The sequence below is a fragment of the Myotis yumanensis genome, unplaced genomic scaffold (assembly GCF_028538775.1).
Source record: "Myotis yumanensis isolate MYYU_CA2020_CCGP unplaced genomic scaffold, mMyoYum1.0.hap1 SCAF_9, whole genome shotgun sequence".
Lineage (NCBI taxonomy): Eukaryota > Metazoa > Chordata > Mammalia > Chiroptera > Vespertilionidae > Myotis > Myotis yumanensis.
The window spans coordinates 29011985-29036157 of NW_027223760.1; the positions used below are offsets into that span (position 1 = coordinate 29011985).

A 24173-nucleotide genomic window follows, 5' to 3' on the forward strand; every position below is an offset into this window, starting at 1 on the left:
CCTTCATCTTTCTGCTAAGAATACACATATATTTTTCTGGTGTGATCTCAGTGAATAAGATTAACACTCTGCCCCAAACTTCCCTGCCCCCCACCACATATTGCCTAATATTCTACACAATATATTATTAAATATTTTATTTAATCATCATGACGCCTCTGGGGCAGAATCTGCATGTTATTTTACATGAGGGAACTAAGTTGTAAAGAGATGAGGCATTTTTTCCAAGGTCATCTGTCTAATAAGTGGCAAAGTTTGAACGTGAACCATGCTTTGAGAGTTTTAGATCCCATCTTTCTCATGATTTGGCCCTACAAACAAGTCTACTATTCATACCTTAGCAATTTTCCTTCTTCTTGACTCTCCTACTATTGTCTATGTAGTCCTGCTTCAGAGATGATGAGAAAGAAGCTTTCTACAAAGACTTGCTCTTCTTGGATGCTGAGTGGCATAGCCCCACTTTCATCTTGAAAATTTGCATCTTTCCCCCATTTTCATTCTCTCACTCATCACTCTGGGCCAACTCTACGGCAAGATATATAAGAACATCCCCAGAGATAAGCCCGGTATTATTCTGCATGCTGAAACAGACTTCCATTCCTTTAAGTCCATTCCACGAACAAGGACTGCATTCCAGTTCTTAATAACATTATCCTCATCCCCAATGCCATTATATAATTAGAATGAGCTGTAACAGCCTTGACCAAGAGTTTTCTTCTCAAGAAATTATGTAAGTGTCTATGTACCAGAGATACTGTTTTGTTTTGGGAGGCAAAATTATGCTCAGAGACTGAGATTGTCTTTGTCAATAATTTATTTAACACAGGTTCACTGCGGGAAGTGTAATAACTTCATAAGCAAATAGCATACAGGATAACGCCTCGTAAGAAGCCAAAAAGAAATAGCAAACTCCAAAGCAATGAACGATTCATTACAATGTTGGTCCAGGCAAGCGAAATGGAAGGAATAGAGTTCAAATTTTGTTGAGGTGAACCTTTCTAAGAGTTGGCACTAGGGAGAGACTGCTTAGGTGAAAGCTGAAGTCCAGCTGCAAGTGCAAATGTAAACGTCCCTTGCTGCAGGAGCCTGTTGCTATGAAACTATGGAGTCTGTGTTGCCGAGCAAGTTGTTCTCCTTCATGGGGCTCCTGCATGATTTTCACCACTGCTGGCCAAAGAGTCACTTTTACTGCAGCCAAAGCTAATGCCCCAAAGGTCTTGGGAGAGCTACATAGATCAGCAAAGGGTAGTTTTGCCCAGACCAAAAAGATAACTTCTGCTTCGTTTTCAGAGCTTCTCCTGTATCTGCTGTTTCTTAAAAATAACCAGCTCAAAATAATCCCTGTGCCAAAGAGGCATATTCTGGGATGGTACATTCTGCTCCCCTTCCATGGTTTTTAAGATATCTTCAGTTTTAACAGGGCCTTCCTGGTGATTGCTTTAAATGTTTTAAGTATTGTTTCATCATCCAGAGTATCTTTCTCCTAAAATCTAACTTATAGCTTCCAAATCCCAGATAGAGTATACCTTAGGTGGAATCCACTTCTGGAATCTCCACCCTGATAGAGAAGTGTCAAGGCCGTTCCCTGTGTGTCCCCTTGATAATGACATCAAAGGTTTTTATCACAGGTGGCCAAGAACAACAGCTCTGTTCATGTTATTCTCTCCAACTGGGTTAAGCTGTTGGAGGGCAGGAATCTTCTCTCATTCTTTGTTGTTGTTGCCCTGATATCTAAGAGAATATTGAATGATATATAGATATGTGTTGACTCAATAGGAATATTTCAATTCAGCTTATGGTAGGCTTCTGAGAAACATTCAGTTCTCAGAGATGCGATCCGGCGTTGTCAGAAGTGTCCCTGCAGCAGGAAGCAAGGCAATGGCAGCGTGTTTACTTGAGACATTTCCGGGGGGTTACCATCAAGCAGGGGCATCTGTACTCCATATCCTGACATCAATAAAAGGAGAGGACACTGTGTGGGCTGTGACACTCTACAGATAGGTTTTGAATGGTTGTTAATGAAGACCTTCAATAATTACCAATACGTGCTCACTGGGCATTCTTGTAAATAACTCACTTTCTAGGAACATGTTTGTCAATAAAAAGCCTTGCAGGAATGCAGCACGTACATTGATTTGCCTGGGGCCTGGCCTCTTTCCTTTCTGCAGGGATTTATAGAATACTGCCCATGAGGTCTTGTAAATGAGGTCCTTCAGCCAACACCAGTCACCTTGCTGAGTAAATGAGGAAGAAAGGACAAAGTCTCCAGGATCCATCTTATTAGGCACAGTAACATAAGGAAAGCTTTAGGAAATGCTTCTTTGGGCTCACTAGTTGAAGGAAAGGTCTGTTTTTAAAGTGAAAAGGTCTACACGGAGTGATATTATCAGACTTGCTCAGCTGAGTCTTGTTTGGCAAAACACTGCTTTGTGCATCACAATGATCTCAGTCACTCTCAGACAACAGTGTGGTGATTTCAGGGTGGGGAAATGTGGAGGAGGGTATTGGGAGATAGAAGCTGATGAAAGGAGACTTGACTTGGGGTGGTGGACACACAATACAATGTACAGATGATGTGTGTAGAATTGTGCACCTGAAACCTGTATAATTTTTGTTAACCAGTGTCACCCCAATAAATTCAATAAAAAGGAAAAAAAAGAAATAAGGGGTAGATCAAATTTAATGAGGAGGCTGTCCTATGTTGTGGTGTCTCCCAGTATGTTTTCCTGAAGTGTGTTAGAATTTCCACCTTGAAGGGCAAGTTTTAGTTAGCTTTAGAACAAGGTAAATTCAGGATCTGAGAAATTATGTGAATTCCCATGAGCAGCAGCTCCTGAGTTCACTCTAAAACAGTGGTTCTCAACCTTCCTAATGCTGCGACCCTTTGATACAGTTCCTCATGTTGTGGTGACCCCCAACCATAAAATTATTTTCGTTGCTATTTCATAACTGTAATTTTGCTACTGTTATGAATCGTAATGTAAAAGCTGATATGCAGGATGTATTTTCATTGTTATAAATTGAACATAATTAAAGCATAGTGATTAATCACAAAAACAATATGTAATTATATATGTGTTTTCTGATGGTCTTAAGCGACCCCTGTGAAAGGGTCGTTCGACCCCCAAAGGGGTCACAACCCACAGTTTGAGAACCGCTGATCTAAAATCTAAGAAATTAGGCTTCCTTACAGACTAAAAATATTTTGAGTGTTCCTAGAAACTACTCCTTCCTTCACAAAGAGCTATTGATTCAAATAATTTGGGGCTCCATCCACAGAGAAGAGTCTGATAAGACCTTCACTTTGAAGGTGATACAATCGCATCTCCATCGGAGAGTCCAGCATCTGACTTAAGCTGTGAAAAGGGGAAGTTTAAGCTGTTCCTCAAAGTCAAAGTGAAGTGGATGTGGTTGACTGTGTCAGTTCCCCTGTCTTTGAAGAGGAACTCAGCATTACCTCCAGTCAGAGGAATGAATACACACACACACAGACACACACACACACACACACACACACACACACACAACTTCTCTAAGTCAACTCACTCCCAAAAGGCTTTTTTCTTCGTTCTTAACACAGATTTACCACCATTACAGCTGCTTAACATTTTGCAGGTTGGTGTTTCACTTTATCCCCCTCCTTTCCATTCCCTGTTTGAAAAATAACTCTGTATTTTAAATATTTTAGACTCGGCAGCAGTAACTGTTTTCAGGCTTTGGATCACACCGCCACTGCTAGAGAGGAAGAGTTGAAGACAGCTGTGGTGCCAAATTTCAAGAAAAAAAGGAAAAGAAAAAAATAGCAAATCCTTGTTTGTTAAGCTGTCACCAAACATCACTGGGAATCCGTCCCACTTGTGCATGGAAACTCCTATTGTGGAGTCTGAAAAAGGAAAGCTTAGGATTTTCTAGGAGAAAAAGAGATCATATTTTCTAGTTAGAGAATAGAAGCATGTAAATTACTTTCTGAGAAGGTTTGTAGGGAAAATAAATAACTCTAAGAAGAATGGTGTGTTTATTATGGTGTTATTATCAAGATTTCAGAACAGGCCCTGGCTCCTGTTGCTTAGTTGGTTGGGTGCCTTCCCATGCACCAAAAGGTTGCTGGTTCAATTCCTGGGCAGGGCACACGCCCAGGTTTGGGGCTCAATCCCCAGTAGGTGTTGTGCAGGAGGCAGCTGATTGCTGTTTCTCTCTCCAATCAATGTTTCCCTCTCTCTCCCACTCCTCTCTCTCTAAAAGTCATTAAAACATCTTTTAAAAGAGATTTCAAAAACAGTGAGGGAGACTGAAGAACTCAATTTAGGCAGCAATTGTCTTTTAGTGGACATTTACTTTAAACCCAGAATTGTTGTTTTTCAAACTGAGATCAAGGAAGAGAAAGGTTCTCCTGACATATGTTGGGGAGGAAAATTTTCCTATGCCTCACAGAGGTTCTTTGGATGGTCTAATAATTAAATAGACATGAGACAAACTAACAGGGGAAAATTCAAATTAATTTCATACATACAAGAACCAACCCACCAGTGGTTCTCAACCTTCTGGCCCTTTAAATACAGTTCCTCATGTTGTGACCCAACCATAAAATTATTTTCATTGCTACTTCATAACTACTGTTATGAATCGTAATGTGAATATCTGATATGCAGGATGGTCTTAGGCGACCCCTGTGAAAGGGTCGTTTGACCGCCAAAGAGGTCGCGACCCACAGCTTGAGAACCACTGCCCCAGACACACACACACACACACACACACACACACACTAGAGGTTCCAAGACAGAACGTTAAAATAAGGTACACATGCTATCATCTTGAGCCAAGGAATGGGAGAGGGGCCTAGAGCTTCAGGGGGTGGAGGGGTAGGATAATTTACCGTATGATCAGGAAAGCAAATGTTCAGTAATTAGGTATTCTCCCTGCCATACAGATAGGACATAAAATTTTATTTCTGATAATAGCTCCTTATGGGCAAGGCTCACAATTTAAACTCTTTAAGGGAGAGGTAAAAGCAGTTTCTTGAGCCTGTATGGTCTTCATTGCCTTTAGTTTGAAATAATCCACATGTCCAAGCCATACATCTTGGGGAGGCCTGTTCTGAGCCCCTTCATATACCTGAGATAAATCAGCCTGCCTTCCCCAAACCTCCTGCTGGCAAATGCTGTGCTTCCCTCGCTCAACTCTCAGTTTGTGTGAGTGGGAAATGAAGAGCAAGGCAAGATCTCCCCCTGCTTCCGGCTCATTTTCCCTGTATAAGCAAAAGTCTCACCTTCATTTTCTTGGTTCTTTGAAAACAAAAAATTAAGAAAATGTTATGGCCACCATACCTAGTGGGAAATCACTCAAGCTGAACTTGTCATCCACTTAATCCACTTATAATGATAGAGCGCTGATTTGTACATCTAATTACTGAAGCCTCATTATTGCTGCACTGAAATCAACGCGGCACCTTCAAATATGCACCTTCCCAGGAATGAGAACTGCCAGTCATTCCCCCTCGCCTGACCTTAGTGGCGAGCTCATGTCCAGTCTTACTCAGAAGCGAGCTTTGTCAAAGATTCAAAGTCATCCTTTCAGGCACCTGCACTTGTCAGCACATGCCTAAAACCAGCTCTGTGAGGTGGTAGGTAATGAAGTTTGGCTTCACAAGTGGAAATTACTAATTTATTAGTATTCTTTGAGGTGGGAAACAGGCATGTGGATAAAGGGAAATCCATAGATGCATTCTACAAAGTCTTTACAAAATCACTTTTGAAAATGTTCCACACCATGGGTCACTAATAAATGTAAAAGTTGTATTCTTGGGATGGGGAGTACTCTTTGATCTGAGAAAATGAACTGGCTTAAGAGATAAAAATAAAATGCTCAGAATTTATATAATTTTTGTTTGTATAGAAAAAAACTAGAAGGGGGAAATAATTGGGCTTCTTGGGATTAGTATTATAATGCATAATGTTTAACATGCTTATTGCATGATATTTATCATTTTGACTCTTAAATGTTTTGACCCAGTAGGTCAGACACATGACCCAGAAATCTGTGCTTTAAATTCCTAACTCACAGTCTTATAATTATGGCTAATTTGCTATTTGCCATACACTACTGAAAGCTTTTCATGAAGAAACCTTACTATTCCTTATAACAACCCCAGGCAATATTACAATGTCCCTTTTACAGAGTAAGAAACTGAGGCATAGAAAAGTTGAATGATTTCTCTAAAACCACAGTGAGTGGCACAGCTACAAGTAAAGATAAAAAGGTGTTTTCATTGATGACCTAGAAGAAGAAAATGGACAACATTGTTGATCGTTTGCTAAAGATGCTGCTTCTTTTTGCAGCTCCTCTTCAAAAGGACATAAGTATAGTGACTCCTATTGGACATAGTAGTTCACTTACTCACCGACTTATTTTTATTCAAGTTTAAGAAAATATTTCTTGGCTTTCATTGACTTTTTGCTTTATTGCTCTTTTGGGAATGTGTAGTCCTATGGGTAAGAAGGCATTAATGGTATGAAAGGACAAAATAGCAACAGATTACTGAGTTTTCCTCTTCTCTATTCCTGGTCAGAGATCTGTGCCCCTTTTCTTTTCGGCTTTGGGTGTGTGTGTGTGTGTGTGTTCAAAAAGAGTGAAGCAATTCCATGGATTTATAGAGGCTTAGCAGAAAGAAATAAGAGTAAGGAGAGAAAATGTGGATTCATTTTTTAAAGAGCACCTAAAGGAGAAGAAATGCCAAAATCAGATATTTAATGTAATGGACCAAACGCTGGGGGAAGCTGAGATTAAGACTGAACAGAGCTGTCTTGATTTTCTAACAAGTATCTTAACATCTCCCAGTGATGGTGGGATGTGAGGGTGGAAGCTGAAGGTAGAGCCACAGTATTGTAATGCATGATTTCAGGCTGACTTCAATCGAGCAAAATTAAGTTTGTGCTACGTCCTGCTTGTTGTTGACTGCAAGTTATCTGAAAGGGCAGAAACTACAAGATTTCCATTTACTCGTGAATTTATATTGCTGTGTAATTGTCTTGATTGTCAACCGTTATATAGGTGTTTCATATGAGTGTCTTTCCTTAGCAGTAAGATTGGAAGCTTATAAAAACAGAGAGTAACATTTGCTATTCTCTATGCTGTTTGACACTTAGCAAAGGACTGGGCATTGAGAATTTAATTTAATTTAATTTAATTAACTATATTAAACCAATGCATCTTCAACCTGCTCCTTGTTTGTCTTTGTGATCGAAAAGGGATGCATCTAATATTGTGTTATTCAATTTAAGGTTTCAACTTTTTTTTTCATTTACTTGACAAAGTTGAGCGAGAGAAAATGCAGCCTGTACAACATATCAAACATTGATGTTGCCTTCACATACACGTACACTTTCATAAAAGCAAGTCTTGTACTTCAGAACTGTCATTGTGCCTTTATCAAATAGGTTAGTACCTAAAATAATAAATACTCTTTGAAAGAATTTCTCATTAAACAAATAAAAACCTATAGCCGATGTGAGCACTAAAAGCTTGCATCATAATTTTTTTATGGAGATCCCAAATTCCATGAATACTTTGTACCCAAATGCCTATTCATGGAAAACAAGGGCATTGATCTGTGTTTAAAACAAGGAAAAATATCTCTAGAGAATAAATATCTCTAGAGTCTAGCACATTTATTAATGCCCCAAAGAAATAAACAATCTGAACAGTTTAGCACGATTATGTGTTTCCATAGCATAGCGGATTTATTCTAACATTTTCCCACCTGGAAAAACTGGGTTCAAGTGTCTTCGGCAATGGCAAAGCAATATTGCGTCTCCTCAGAATGTCATGCCACTCTCAGAGCAATCCTATACTTGCAGGAATGGGGCTGGGTGGTGGTGGTGGTGGCAGTAGTGATTGTAAAGGTTCTGGTGTAGAAATTGCAGATGGAGAGCGGGGCTCTGGGCATGGAAGTGGAGAGGAGCGGAAAGGCGCCTGGAGAAAAGGCTGTCATATTTGCTCAGAAGAACCGCCAAATCAGAGAGCAGAGAAGATTTCATTGGAGGAACGCCTTCACCAGCAATTAATCCTGTCATACTGCAAGAAAATTGTAAATGTTCTCTCCAGAAACTGTCCGCCCATTGCAGCTAATGGAACACACACGCACGAAGGGACCCGCTCTCCTGCTCTACACCAAAGGCGCCCGGTGCAGAGACCCGCTCCAGCGAGCGCACGCGCGCGCGCACACACACAAACACACACACGCGCGCACACACACGCACGGACACACACGCACACGCGCCAGCCTGAGGGTTGGCCAGAGTCTTGCAACCGCAGATCCCGCTAGGAAATAGCCACAGGCACCCTGAAGTCGGTGCTGCCGCTACTCTGATCACTACTTTCCCAAGCACTTTGGTGAAGAAATGCATCCCGTCCAGCTCGCCGGTCCATGCAGGTCTCGCTTCTATTCTGTTCTCCAGACTCGTCATCTTCCTGAAAGCCAGGCTCCAAAGTCCTTTTTGCTTCTCCTTGGGTGGTTTGGTGTGGAGGGCGGGGGCAGCGTCGGTTTCACTTGAATCTAAGCCGCCGAGGGGTTCCGGACTGGCCGAGGGACCGGGACCCCTGTGATGTGCGCGACTCTGGCGGCGCGCGGCGGAGCCCCGCAGCTCTGGCCAGAACCACCGGGTCCGCTCTCTCCCCGCCTCCCCCGCCCCACCCCTCCGGGTGTCGCGGCACCAACTAATCTTTTCCTTTTCTCTCGCAAGATCAAGGGAGAAAGCGAGCGGGCGGCTGGCTTAGGACTCTGAGCCCTGCGCAGCCCGCGCCGGAGCCGGTCCGCCCCGAACCCGCGAAGGGCTCCTCGCGCCTGCCAGCTGCACCGAGGAAGTCGCGCTCCGGGGAGGTAGCTGGAGCCAAACCCGCAGCAGGTAAGAGCGCCGCGCCGCCCAGCTCTCAGCCTGCCTGCGCCCGGGGCCCTGGCACAGCGGGGTCCCTCCGGATCTCCAGATCCCGGTGCGGAGGGCTCGGGGTTGGGAAACTGGCCGAGGGTCCCCCACAAGTGCAGATTCTCAAACGGAAACTTTGGCTCCTGGGGCTTGGAGGGCTGAAGGGAGCTATGGCGGGTCTGGCAGGAAGGGGCAGACGAGGCACCGCGCGGGGCAGGGCTGTGATTCCGCGGGTCACTGAGTCCCGCGGAAGGTAGAAGGCAGCCTGGAAGCCGCGCCTGCCGGGGCACCGCTGCCTCTTCCAGCCCGACACCCCTCCACTGTCACCCGACTCTACTCCCTCCCGCTCCCCGCGATGCCGTCACTGAAAAGACAGGGAGATCTTCGCCCTCTCCTACCCCTCACGGTCTTTGCTGCCTGGATTGCCACGTCTTCCAGGCGTTTGGGGTGGAGGCCCCGCTCGCTAAGGCTATGCACCGTACCCAGGTTCCGCCCTGTGGTGCCGCGGTTCGTGGACCATGGCCAAGGGCCAGGGGCACAAGCATGAGCGAATGGTCCCAGGACAGAGGAGGGGGAAGCCTTGTGCAACCCCGTCCCAGTTCAGCTCCGCAGAGCATAGAGGCTGGGGGACAGGCGCTCAGCCCAGAGCTCCAGAGGTCCAAGACCGTGCCGGGCATCGCCAACACCCGCCTCACGATGGGCCCTTGGCAGCCCGGCGGGGCTCGGGTCCTGGATAGGGGTGACTCCACTCCTGATGTCCCTGGCGGTCCGCACCTGCGGACCTGAGCGATCGCGAGTGTCTTCTGGCTAGCGGAACCCGCGAGACGCGGTCCGAGCTCGCGCGGGGTGGATCGCGCACACATTCCACCTGTGAGCCCTGCCCGCAGCCCCTGGGGCGCCCTCAGAGGGGTAGGAGGAAGCTCACCTAGGGGAGCTCTCAAGAGGTGAAGATTCCCCCCGAATTATGGACACAGAGACAGAGCGGCACACACCCCTGCCTCAGTTCCCTCAGCTCCCCTTCAGGGTCCCCATCTCTTTCTCTCCCCTCCTGCCGTCGCCAGTCCTCCAGGCTGCCTTGAGCCACAAAACCTCCCAACCGAACTCACCAACCCCAGGTCATGAGACCAGGCTGTTGCCTGTATGGAAATGTCACCTCGGTGCAGAGAGGCGGGAGGAGAGCAGAGAAACAGAGATAGACGCGGAGGGCAAGAAGACCTGCCTGCAGACATCTCACCCGAGCTGCCCTCAGGTGTCCTGAAGTTAGTTCACGGCCCGGCACCTCTGTGACTGAGGCCACCTAGGGTCACCCGTCTGCCCGCCCAGGCGTGGCCAGCCCAGCGAAAGCACGGTGCTTCCCAGCCCTCCAGCTCCGGAATCTCCCACACTGACTCTCTAGTTCCCGTTCATCTTCTCTCTGAGTCTGTTTGGTTTGTCTTGCTTTCTTGCTCTTTTTCTTAGCGCTGGGGGGCGGTGGGTACCTGGCAGCCAGCCTTGTGGTGTGTCCGTCCCCCGGCACACGCAGCCAGCCACACAGACACAGGTCCCCACGCTCTACCGCACACCGCCCGCGCTACAGCGGGCAGTCCGCAGTCTGGGCTCCACAGAGCCTCGCGCCCGTGTCCAGGGCCAAGGTCAGGGTCATGGCCACGGCCTCAGTTCCGCAGAGGACCGGGCTGGAGGAGAACGGAGCCAACCCCGACTCCAAAAAAAAAAAAAAAAAAACACCGTAGGACAACAGAAAAAGCTTGAGAAAAACTCGAATTTGGGTTGGGGGTGGGATGGGGGAGGTTCTAGGGGAGAAAGACCGGCCTTCCAGCTGCATGGGGCAGCTTTAAGAGACTGGGGCTGGGTGCCCTGCCTCTGCCCCACCTCCCCTCCCACCAGGCCTCAGGCCAGAGCCCACCCTTGGCGGGAAGCCTCTCTCCAGCTACTCAGGGAAGTCCAGATTGTTGGTTCCTCGGGCGGACCAGCAGCTCACTGCATTCCTGGCCGTTCTACTTTACCTGAATGGAGAGGTTGCTGAAGGTGAGGTAGTTCTAAACTCTCTCAACCTGGCAAAGGCCATGCTTTGGTATTTTGTTGGCAATCTGGTTGTATGCATACATAGTACTGAGAAGCACATGGTACATTTTCATTGATAAGCAAATAATAAGGGTGATGGTACAGTTTGAAACTACAATTAGGAGTGTGTGTGTGTGTGTGTGTGTGTGTGTGTGTGTGTATGGTATCTTCGGGGCCTTCACAACAAAGGCATTGATAATCATAGGAGTTAAACCAGTTGTTGTGGCCAGTGACGGGTTTCACATTGGGAACTGCATTCGGCTGCAATTCAGAGGGTGGACTTTGAGACTCTTGTCAAGTGAGTGGAAGAATTTTGTGCTAAAAGTGTCACAGCTCTGCGGGTTTTGGCAGCTAAGAACCTTAAGAAGCAGTAAGTTCATGCCAGATGAATTTTTATTGTTATCACTGTTATTAGTAATGTGTTCAGGTTGTGGCAGAGATAAGAAGATTCTATGGACTCTACAAGCTTTACTGGGTTAAACAATTATGCCTGTGAAAACTGAAAAATAAAACTTGACCCTGAAAAGTCATAACAATTCCAGCCATGTCCACTTACGGTTTTAAAACTCTGAGTGAGGTGGGAGTGGGGAGAATCCTGGGACCCCCAAATTCAGGGTGTGCTTCCTGACAGATGCTTGGTTTTCTTTCAAATGCAATAAATGCATGTTTATGTAAGTATGCCTGAGGGTGTCTGGAGGGGGATTGGGGTGAGGAAATAGGTGGATTTTTATATTCCCATCATAGTTCAAGTTCAAGAGAACCCAAAGGGCCTGCTTTGTAGTTCTCAAGTGACTTCAGGGGTGGAGGTGGAAGAGACTAGCAGGCACACAGAAGTACAGGTCCCTTTGGCATGGTCCCCACAGTCTGTCAACTTGGGCGGTCAGCTAGTGCTATTTTCACATTAAAAAATTACGTTGCTTTGAATGTGACTCTATGCCCTTCTTTGCCCAGATAACCCCCAACTGCAAGCAGGTGGATGTAAATTTAGTGGGAATTTTCTAATTTCAGTTCCAGGGTAGCCAGCTCTCAGGTTCAAGGACACAGAAGGGAGAGGGGTGGCTCCAGAGGTGAGAAGAAAACAGCAGTTTGCAGCCTGCTGGCCGATGGGGGAGGCCTGGAGGGCAAGTCAGGGGAGGGGGAGAGGTGGGCTGTTTAGGGAGCACATGCCTCTCTGACCCATAGCCCTGAACAACGTAAAATCAAGTAGAAAAGATGAAGAGAGGACAGTAGAATAAGAGGAAATGAAGAGGAAATGGGAGAAAGAAAGAAAAAAAGAAAGAAAGGTAGGAACCTGTGGGTATACTATTAACAGGCACAAGTGCTGGGTTCAGCCTCCAGCACTGGAGTTAGTCCTTGTTTGGGGTATGCCTGGGAGAAAATGCCTGTAACTGTCTAAACCTGACCACTCTAGCCCCACTCTTAATTTTATCTTAGTCTTTCTTCCCTTTACTCCGTAGGATCAAGAGAGAAACATTTTGTTAGCCAGTTCCTCTAAAGAACTGGTTTTCTTCACTTAAACTTATATTGGAAGTGGTTGCCCATTTTATGATGTGGACTCTGTGTGATTTTCCTCAGGGGACACCTATATATCAAGCATTGTCAATATCCTCTTTGTGGCTGTCAACATCTGGCTGTCAGTCTCTATCATCCGCCCCCACTTTGCCTATCTTTGGTTCATGGAGCAAGTGTTGGGACTGCTTTCATTAGAGCGCATTGGAGCAAGGCCACTGATTACATACACCCAAGCTCAGCTGGGTCACGTGGTGGTGCTGGTGGTGGTAATTTTAGGAGTGTGTGTTTTGTGTGGTGCAAAGGAAACAGGTCATTCCCCTTAGAAATGCATTTTTAAAGAATGTGTTCAAAGTCCCCAGCACTGTCCTAAGTACCTTACATGTATTATGTTATCTGTTCTGTCCCCACTGTTTACAACAGTATCTGGCACATCTTAGGTTCAGTATTTGTTCAATGTGTGAATGGGTGAATCAGTTTTCTCATTTTATCATCGCAACAAACGTATGAAATAGATGTTATTTTTCCCATTTTACAGAAGAGGAAACCAGAGTTCAGAGGTGAGGACCCCAAATCACACAGCTAGTAACTTCCTGCCTCCTGCTGTGCTGCTTGGCTCCATTAATTGTTGTAACACTGTTTGCCCTGTGTTTGGGAAATCAAAACTGTTCAGAGTTTGATGATGTTCTCCCCCTCCTTTTAATTCAATTGTGCACATTCGTGTGGTATTCCCTCCACCCTAACTGAGAAAGATTCAGAGCCAACTAGATTCTTAGTTGCCGCAACATGCTTGTTGGGATTAAAGTGTTTGCCTCTGGCAGAGGAAAATGAGGGCACCAAAATTGCCTTACATTTTGGCAGATGCTATTTCTACCTATAGCTTTACTGAGATTTTCTTTGTCTGGTGCAAAAGGATAAAAGAGAATTTTTATATCTTCCAGTTGTTAACGTACAAACATCCAAACCTGTAAAAATTTTTTGTGAGTTTATTTGAGCCAAACTGTTGACAATTACCGGGGAACAGAATCTCAACAGATTGGGATAATGCTCCAGAGAATGACAGTTCTTCACCTGTTTTATACATTACAATCAAAGGAGGAGAGATAAGTGATTTACATGAAATCCATTGGTGATAAATTAGGGAGGCGGGAGAAAGCAAAGGGGTGGGGGGACCTCTGGAATTGGATAAAAAGTAAGACGATAGATACAGGCTTCTTTTACTTAGGTGGGTGCAGGATAGTTAACAGTCAACAATTAGCATGATAACAATCACAATGGAGGAATTTATAGTATTTGGTTGTGCCCTGAGGGATCCGGAAAAAGGGAAGTTACAAGTTACCCTGACATTTCAGGAGGATGTTATCTTAGGTGCAAAAAGACAATAGGCTCAGTTCAGGTAAAGATTGACCTTTATCAGGGAAGATACTGGTATAGGACATGACTACCCACTATAAACTGCTTTTAGTTAAAGTTCTAATTTCAGACCATCCTTTGTGGTTACTGTAGGTCTGTGAGTTTGCAAAACTGCCACACAGGCCTTCCCTGAGCTAGTCAGGTTAGCATGTGGCCTTTTTTTTTGCGTCCACGCAGTTTAACTCATAATTTGTGTTGTTGAAGTGGATGGAGAAGCTTTTCCAACGTGATGCCTAACCAAGAACTGCATACATCCCAACCTCCAGCCTAGCCCTGTATTCATTTTGCCTTGCTGAACGAGTGCTTCTTTCTTAATTAAGATTGCTGGTACTTAAGGGTCTGAACTTCAAGGGCAGCTTTTCATTTTAGTTAGAGTTTTTAGCCACCTTTGCTTTGAAAGACATAATGTGACTTTGGGAAACTGCTATTAGCAAAGGGTGAGATAGGTTCTGGCTGGTTTGCCTGCTTCCACACTTTATATATTCTTGTCTTACTTTATTTCGTTTCCAGTCTCCCTCCCTCCCTCCTACATGTACAAGATCCTTCTTTAATACTGTGACCTAAATATACAATCATCTTAACTGGTGCTGTTACCATGGTAATGTTTTATGGTAGATAAGGGTACACATTAAAAAGTCAGTTTCTTTCATTAGGAATGGAATTCCTTCTCTCTTTCCCTCGCCCAAATCCAGGCTTTCACAGAATGATGCCCTCTGGTGTTCAGTAACAGGAAGCACATGACTTTGGAGAGGGCAAAACCCGTTTTTAAAACTTTGAATTTCAATTAAAACTTGAAACGGACAAAAGCAAGAAGACTTTTAATTAGTATATTTTTAAACAGAGAGATTTGTAGAAGACATTCCTTGCCTAGGCTTATTAAGAGTGGTTTACTGTGTAGAATTCTAAAAAGTTAAGGGAAAGGAGAGATTTTTATACCCTTAGGTATTTAACATTGTTGTGAAAATATTTCTATAGCAGACAAAGATATTCTATTGAGATATTTCTGGAAGAAGACACTCATAAAATTTTTTTATGTTTAAATGTTTAAAACTTTAAGATGGAAGTATTTTGTTCTAAAATGGGAATGTTTTTCTCCTATCTCCTATATATTTTATGTATAATATAATTTTATATTATATTGTACATATATAATTTGTTGCTGCTTTGTTATAGGAGAAACTTGGAAGTTTACTTTATATTATTGTGTGAACAGTAATATCAATTTATACATTATTATTGATCACAAATTACATGACAAATTGGAAGTGAGGTTGATCTGCTATAAACATGTCTTCCTTCTTCCTCACTCCAGGTCTACTGTCTCTGTCTGAGATATCACTAAGGCAAACCTGTCTCTGAGACTCCGTCTAGAATTCATTCCCATCTCCATCCACACACCTTCTTCAGACGGTAGCATCTCTCACATGAACTGCCGCCAGAGCCTTGTGTTTTGCACTGGTCTCCCTTCCAAGCTTTCCCTAGTGCAGTGATGGCGAACCTATGACACGCGTGTCAGAGGCGACACGTGAACTCATTTTTTGGGTTGATTTTTCTTTGTTAAATGGCATTTAAATATATAAAATAAATATCAAAAATATAAGTCTTTGTTTTACTATGGTTGCAAATATCAAAAAATTTCTATATGTGACCCGGCACCAGAGTTAAGTTAGGGTTTTTCAAAATGCTGACACGCCGAGCTCAAAAGGTTCGCCCTCACTGCCTAGTGCAATCTATGCCTCACACTGCCAGAATGACCTTTCTAAAATGCAAATCTGAGCACACCATTCTCTTATTAGAAGTTCTTCACGGCTTCTCAACTGTCTAAGATAAACTCTAAATTCAAGCCCACATGAGATCTTCCATGACTGATCAAAGCCTTTTTTGCCAAGCTGTAACCCACCAGCCATTTCTTCCCCCCACCACCCCCCCTTCTGCATAAGGTGATACTACACATAAATGGCTTAGGGGAATCACTGGCACAGAGTAAATGCTAAATAAATATTGGCCAATAAAATTCTCTTTTATCTTTATTCGTCTCCTCTTCCTCACCCCCCCTCCTCGTCATCTAACTTATTGCTAGTATAATACTAATAAGCAGTGATAAACATCATGCTTGTACTAGCCATCCCCCTGATATATTTCTGGGAAGCTATCGGCACGATACAAAGTTCCTCTGTGTTCTCTCCATTCTAGTGTTCTGTCTAGGTTCTCATTACTAATCTAGCTGGACCAAGCACATGGCACCCTTCCTCTTCCTCCTTCCCAGCCCTGGTGGAGGGGTTTGTGAGAGTGAGGGAGCTGTCTGAAATGTTAATGGAGATACATACATTTTGCTGTTATTGCTGCAAAATGGTGGTGCTCTGTGATGATCCCCCATACCTGATATAGCATAATATCTCCTCTAGGAACGGGGAAGGGATAATGATGTTTCCCGATGTTATTGCTCACTCTTGGCCATGAAGATAATTCTTCCCGTTTAATAAAGCAAGGAAGCTTTCCCTTACCTCCCCAGCCATGCCAAGCCAATAAACGAGGCAGACTAATATAGGAAGACCTGCCCATTATTTCCTGATTATTTAATTAACTAAGGAGCTCTTTAGGAGGAGTGAGATGGGGAGTTAAAGAATCACCTGTACGCTAATTTCCCCAGTCTTTATAAAAGCTAAGCATGACATAATTTGATGGGTGGAGGGAAGAACATATATTTCACACACGATTTCATATTGTTGAACCCGATGATGGTTTTCTAATACTTGGTGCCTTCCGTGGCACTGCTCCGCAGGGAAGAGGCTTGGACCATATAACCAGCAGGAAAGTGGAAAATGATAGGGAAACTCTGCTTAATGGAGTTCTTTGGAGAGCTTCGGGCATTGCTTTCATTTAGGGGAGAAGATAAAGAGCAGCCCCAGGGCCACAGTGTTCCCCAGACCAGCCTGCTGTTTCTTGTTTCATCCTCAAAATTACTTTTCTACCAGATTTTATCAGAGGAGTGGGCATCTATATTTTCGTGTGTAAACCTAATATTCCAGACTCCTTTTCTCCCTTTGCTTTGTGTGCTGGGGGTACTAAAGTCGGCGGGGGGGGGGGGGGCAGGGCGGGGGGTGACAGAGGTTTAATTTCTGTTGTCTCTGGACAATAGGTGTCATTCAAAGGTAAACAAGGAGTCACAGTTGTGCTTTTCTTTTAAAGTGAGCATGGCTGGACATTGTCCATGACTGGATATTTCCATGTTAGGGAAAATTTCAGAATTTTGGATGAAACACTCTGTGACCATAATGACAACAAAAACAGTGAAATGGCCACCCGCTCTTTCTTGAGTGTCTACCAAAGTTTAGGACCTGTGTAAACCTAATATATATATTAGAGGCCCAGTGCACGAAATTCATGCATGGGTAGGGTCCCTGGCCTGGCCAGGGATCAGGGTCGGCAGCCAGGTGGTCAGCGCACATCATAGCGAGCAATCGAATTCCTGGTTCTCCTGGTCCAACTCCTTAGAGGACACTTTGCATATTAGCCTTATATATATATATTATTATTCCTATACCTAAAACCAACCCTATGTGGTAGATGTTTGTTCCTCCTACTCATAAGTGTAGAAATTGGTGCTTGTTCACACTAAAGAGCTTGTTCTGGGTCTAAGAGTGCGTTTGATGCTTTGGGCTTTAGCCTCAAGTCTAACCTCAAAGATATGTTTAAAAAAATGGGGGTTTTGTTAGTTTTTTTTTTTTTACTATTCCATAAGCAGTTTCTTTAAAAGAATTTCCCATCCTATTATTCGATATGTAATTCTGATAAAGTCAAGGAAAAGGAGAGGGAAAAAAGAGAAATAGAAGCACATCACGCTTTGAGTCCATGTTCCGAAAATGGAACCATGAAAACAGAGCTTATGGTCGAGGCGTCAGTCTCAGGTGAGATGGAGAATCTGTCTGGATTACTCACCTCCTGGCTCAGTCTAACTATAGCCTTCACATTGGAAGATGTTTGCTGCTTGTAATACCTGGGGATCTCTTTCTAGGCACAGAGGGGGAGTCTGAGTAAGGCCTCCAGCTATGGGAAATCTAAGGCCTAAAGTAAGATTTTATGAATCTTTCCAGAACATATACATGTTGGAACATTTCTACTAACTATAAAAAGCCCTATGTGTTACTACAAATATTTATTTGCTATCCTCTATTTTATATTGTCCTAGCTATTCCCTGCACAACCGTTGCTATTACTTGACATTAACTTCTGCATTGCAGATACAAAACAAAAGGCCAAAGGTGCAAATCATTCTGAGGGATGAACCATCAGCGGATTAATTCCATTCCTGTTTACATGTCCACTGTCAACTCTGTTTGCGCCCCAAGTCACCCAAGAATCATTAGTGTCTATTGGTAAATGATAATACCAGCTAATTTTTCTTACCACTAATTGAAATTTCACACTCTTACATTTCAATATCAGTCAATATTTTTGCATTCTGGCACTTTTAATCAAGGACTATTTTTCACAAGGGAGTTACAATGAGGCCCTAATTAATTAAGCTGGTAATTGCTCCTCTCCCTGGCAGTTTGCGAGTTACATAAGACATTCTTTAGAAAATTCGCATCCTTAGCATTCCTCTCTAAAATTCCCCCCTTTATAAGGAGATTCCTTGGCTTCTAGCTCTGTAAGAACTTACTGAAAATTCAAATTATTTTCATTTTCAAGCAGGGGTATGGAAAGGAGGTCACGTTTATTTCCCAGCACGTTTCCATATTCAGACAAAATAAAATGACACCTCTCTATCAGTGAGATGTTCAGAGAGAATCTCCGGGGTCGTCTTCATGGAATAGAGGTTGTCAAATGCCTCTCCTTTCATGTTCACTGGCTTATTTCAGCTTCTTGATCACAATGCAAGTTCCCATGGTCCGTTCCTCTTGTATCTTTCTCCCATTTCTCAATCCTCAGCTACTTAATTGCTCCTGCTTCTCTGTGGCTGTTTCAGTGCCTAAGGTTTGTTATATTTCCACCTGATTTAGTCCTATTATTGTAGTAGACATTGCATTTAGAGAGTTGGCTATAATTGGCAGCCCTGCTCTCTTCTCCCTTAATCGGCATTGCCCTAATTCCTATATTTCAGCACCTCTTGGTGTAAGATGCGTTTTCAGAAAAAAATTGATGGTGACTAAATCCACTTGCTGATTTCCCTAAGATTTAGGAATTCCAGATTATTGAAATCACTACACCACATATTGGTCAGATTTGCTAAAGGTTGTTAGTGCTGTTTTCCTTTTTACATTAATGTGTGTGACTTATACATTCCACTTGCAGCAAATATTTGACTACTTTTAAAATTATTTTTTTCCAACTCCCATGAGCTCTTCTTCTGCTTTTCCAAATATAATTGAAAATGAAGCCATATCAATTGCTTAATTGTCTAAAAGTCAAAATGCCTTTTTCATGACTCTGTATAATTATTGAATGATAACTTTTTCTTGCAGCATTCATTGTTTTTTTTTTTTTAAAATAGATCAGTCTTCAGAGCAGTTTTATGTTCACAGCAAAATTGTGTAGAAAGAACAGAAAATTTCCATATTACCCTTCTCCCCATACACTAACAACCCCCTCTCCCCCCGCCAAGATCCTGCACCACAGTGGCACATTTGTTACAATGAGTGAACCTACATTGACCCATCATAATCCTCTGAAGTTCACAGTTCACATTAGTGTCCACTCTTTATGGTGCATGTCCTTTGGGTTTTGACAAATGTGTAGACATGTATCCACCATTATAATATCACAGAGAATAGTTTCATTGCTCTAAATATTCTTTGTGCTACCCTATTTATCTCTCCTTCCCTCTCTCCTACCCTTTGGCAACAACTCAATCTTTTTACCATCTTCACAATTTTGCTTTTTCCAGAATGTCATATAATTGTAATCATACCATATACAGCCTTTTCAGATTGGCTTCTCTCACTTAACAATATGCATTTAAGTTTCCTCTATGTATTTTCATGGCTTGAGAGCTCATCTCTTTTTAGTGCAGAATAATATTTCACAGCATTAGTTTTTCTTTGGTGTTTTTATTAATTCAGCAAATGTTTTTCCTTCTTGAAGATAAATTTTAGCTATTCATTAAAGAAATACTTTTTTCATTTCATTATATATACCATATTATTTTATTCTTCTACAGTATTTGATTTTCTCTAATCTTACATTTCCATTTTCTTAAATTTTGGCACTTTCCAAAAATAGCCACAGAATTTGTTATTGTTCTGAATATTTTAAGTCTATCTTTTCCTTTAACCCACCCTGCCCCTTGTCAACACTTAGTGGGATAATAACATTGCTACTTGGCATTTTATGGGTTTTATTTCGCTATTTTTATTTTCTCATTACTGTATTTTTCACAAGGTTTATTTATTTATTTATTTATTTAGGAATTCAGGTAATAAAAATCTCCTCTCTGCTGGAAGACTTAAATGGCTAGTTTATCAGTTTTGCAACTGCTCTGCTCCCTTGAGTGTGTAAATACAAGAGGGAAGAAAGGACAGTACGGAGCTGTTTCTTCTCCATTTCTCTTTCCCAATTGAGCTTCCAAGCCCCAGCAGTCACCCTCATGATGAAGCCAAAAACTTACCCAAGGTACTTCTCCTGACCTCTAAATGGAGCAACATAAATCTTACTCTGTTTTACCAGTAGCAGACAGAGTATTCTTATTTGTATATGAGAGGTAAGGGCTGTCGTAAGAGGTCGTTCGGGACTCCTCTGAGTTGTGCCCTGTCCTTTGTTCTCTGCCTTTAGGAAGACTGATGCTGTTTGATATATTGGTCTAGTCATTCCAGCTATTTAGACATGGCCTTTGCACTGGGCATCTAATGGTATCTGCTTTTGAAAGCTGACTTTCAATATCTTTGCTTGGGCCCATTCTTCAACTTAGGAACTTTATAGTATTCAATTCCTTTATACAGTGATATCATTGTTGATATCCTCTGGTTTCATTAGAAGAAACCTGCTCTATATGGGCAAGATTTATATACTTAATTTTATTTTATTGATGAGAGAGAGAGAAAGAGAGAAAGAGAGAGACATCCATTTGTTGTTCCACTTATTTATGCTTTCATTGCTTGACTGTTTAATGTGCCCTGACTGGCTATCCACCCTGCAGCCTTGGTGTATGGGGGATGACGCGCTAACCAATTCAGCTACCTGGCCAGGGCCAAGGTTTATATTTTAAAAATTCTTCTTGCCCTGGCTGGTTTGGTTCAGTAGATAGAGCATTGGCCTGCGGATTGAAGGGTCCCGGCTTTGATTTCGGCCAAGGGCACATGGCTGGATTGTGGGCTCAATCCCCAGTGGGGGGTGTGCAGGAGGCAGCTGATCAATGATTCTCTCTCATCATTGATGTTTCCATCTCTCTCTCCTTCTCCCTTCCTCTCTGAAATCAATAAAAATATATTTAAAAAAATTCTTCTCAACATTGAATCTGTGCCTGGCTCTATTCTTGTCACACTGCAGATAAATGTGTTTTTTTTTTAAATGATGATTTTATGCCACTAGTCTGCTAGAAGTTTGAAGTTTCTTGCTACCCTAATCTGCTCTTCTACTGGTTTCATAATAGCAAGTCATCGTTTTCTGAAATAGCTCAAAGACATTCTCTTTCTAGGTAAACTTTTCCTTTAAGAATAAATCTGCCCTTCTGACAATTTTTTTTGTTTCATCTAACCCTGACCAAAATTTTCTGTGGGATACTTTTGGTAGGTATATAGCAGTGTTTTTACTTTGTTTAAGTTGAATTTTTTAAAATATATTTCATTGATTTTTTACAGAGAGGAAGGGAGAGAGATAGAGAGTTAGAAACATTGATGAGAGAGAAACATCGATCAGCTGCCTCCTGCACATCTCCCACTGGGGATGTGCCCACAACCCAGGTACATGCCCTTGACCGGCAGGCCGACACTCTATCCACTGAGCCAAACCGGTTTCGGCTGTTTAAGTTGAATTTAATTAATATCTAGGACATAAACTTTTAAAGGGATCCACCTTGTTTGTTTTTATGTGTAACACATCTTGAAACACAAGTTTAGGTAGCTCAGACCACAGACGACTTTTTCCCACACTAGGACGAAGTCACAGTACCACTGACTCTTCTTACCGGATTCCACCTACAATGACCAAAGATGAGGAACCTAAGTGCCATTCTGGATAACGTGCCGTAGTCTAACTTTGGTCTTATGCATAGAATCGGAGTATTCATTTATTTGTCCTTTTGTTTACTTATCCAATAGATATTTACTGAACATTGATTTTGTGCACAACACTGTGTTTGTGCCCCCACTCCCCCCCAACCCCCCATTTTCACCCCTTCTTACGCAGGCTTAACGCATCCTCACCACAGCGCTGCTTCAATATCGGCAGTTAGAGCAGAACTATGCTCTCTGGGCCTGCACCTCCTGAGAGCTTACAAAGAAAAGGCTTTGACCTCTTTTCCTGACTTGAGGGTCTGTAGAAAGTAGTGGGAAAAGGTGGGAGGATTAAGCTGTACAAACTGGTAGCTGCAGAATAAACACAGAGATGTAGTTTACAGTATAGGGAATATAGTCAATAATAGCGAGATAAATATGTATGGGGCAAGATGGGTACTGGAAGCAGTGGAGGGACCACTCTGTCAAGTACATAATTTTCTAACCACTTTGCCATACCTCTGAAACTGCTACAGAATAATATCGGATGTGAAGTATAATTGAAAACTTTATTTATTTTTATAATTCTTTTAAAAATCTTTATTGTTGAAAGTATTACATATGTACCCCCCCATGACCTTTTCTAGCTGAAAACTTTAAAAAAATTATATGTACTTGACAATTGTATCATTGTCAGTTTACTGTTAGTTCCTTCAACTTCATAGATTCAAGAATTTAGTGAAGTGTTCAATATCACATCGCTTGACACCTTTATTTTGCAGTTAAGGAGACTGTGACCAAGAAATAGTAGTGAGTTGTCTTATGAGTGACAATGACTTTAGGTGACATAGCCAGGATTTGGGGATGAACATCCTAACACCCAACCCATTGTCAATTTTATAACCCCAATATGACTGCCGCTATGAAATGTCCCACATGATTATTTTTAATCTGAGTTTAATTCCTTCTAAGATAGATCTGAGCTAAAAAACTAAGAAACAAAAATAACAAACTAACATTCATATTCTTTCTTCCTCATTTGTGTAGGATTTCTGATTTTTTTCCCATCGCTCCTCTCCTGTTTCCCTGATGTTTCTCCATAGGGTCTCATGACTTAGTGGTAAGGTTTGGTTGGAAATGCTGAGGTTCAAACATAAGTGATGGTCAAAACTTTAATGACAAATATGATGTGGGGCCAACCTATGAGAACATGCATCACCATTATGTCATTTTTTCTGGGTCCCTGCTAAGAATCCACCTGGGTTCAATAAGCTACTCCAATTGTGAGAGTACTTACTTCCCAGAAGTTTTGGAGACCTCATCTATTCATTTTTGCTGAATTGCATATAAATAATTAGGGTTTCTATACATCCTTGCAGTACCTATTTAGACCAATTTTTTAAATAATGTTGATACTTATGAAAAGATATCAACTCAGCCTTTTAACTTGACATAATAAAGAATAATTGAAAACAAATTACATGTCTTTTTCCCTGAAGATGTATTACATTTTTTTAAAAAAGCTGAGAGAAGTATGATGGATGCAGCCTTTTAAAAAACAACATTAAAGTCCACTTCTTCTGCTCCCCCAGCTCATGAGGTCATTAAGAGACACTGTTGTCAAATATCCTGCCAACTTGGCATAAGTTGGCTATGCATTATCTTTAAGAAAAAGGGACAAGTTGGAAAGCTGTAGTTTGATGTCATCTTTCCCAATACTGTCAATGTACTTTTCTCCTAAATAGCAGATGACTTCATCTTGAAGTCTTAAAAACCATAAATGTAATCAGCCTTGCCACAAATATTTTCAAAATGAAATGCCCATTTTTTTTTCCGTTGTCTTTTTGCTTTGTTTTAAGAAGAAAGTGAAAAGGAGAAGCTATTGGTAGTGAGTTGATGAATTGGTGTTGTCTGGGACCCTGGGCACTTCATGGTCCAGAGAAAGTCACAGTGAGGTGACAGAATGCTCCCTCAGACCACTGTCACTCACAGGGGAACGTGATGTGCTCTGGGGGAATGTTGGGAAGGCATTCGCAAAGCTATTTTAAGAGGTGTTTGGAACTGTGAGAGGCCAAGGAAGCATAGGAGAACATGCCAGAAACCTTGTTTGTAAATACTGTAT

General features: G+C 42.6%; 1 protein-coding gene across 3 annotated transcripts in view; it reads left to right on the top strand.

Moving 5' to 3' along the window:
- Nucleotides 1–8283: 8283 nt before the first annotated feature.
- CHRM2 (cholinergic receptor muscarinic 2) overlaps nucleotides 8284–24173 on the top strand; it is a 134202-nt gene continuing 118312 nt past the window's right edge. The window contains exons 1-2 of one of the 3 annotated variants that reach the window (XM_070423971.1): nucleotides 8284–8428; nucleotides 8739–8900. Coding sequence is in view for 1 of the 3 variants with exons in the window: in XM_070423968.1 (XP_070280069.1) it covers nucleotides 12232–12262 (31 nt within the window). In the remaining 2 variants the exon portion in view is untranslated. Of the gene's footprint in view, nucleotides 8429–8738; nucleotides 8901–10856; nucleotides 12263–24173 lie in introns of those variants that run through there. The other 2 variants (XM_070423968.1, XM_070423970.1) reach the window with 2 other exon arrangements.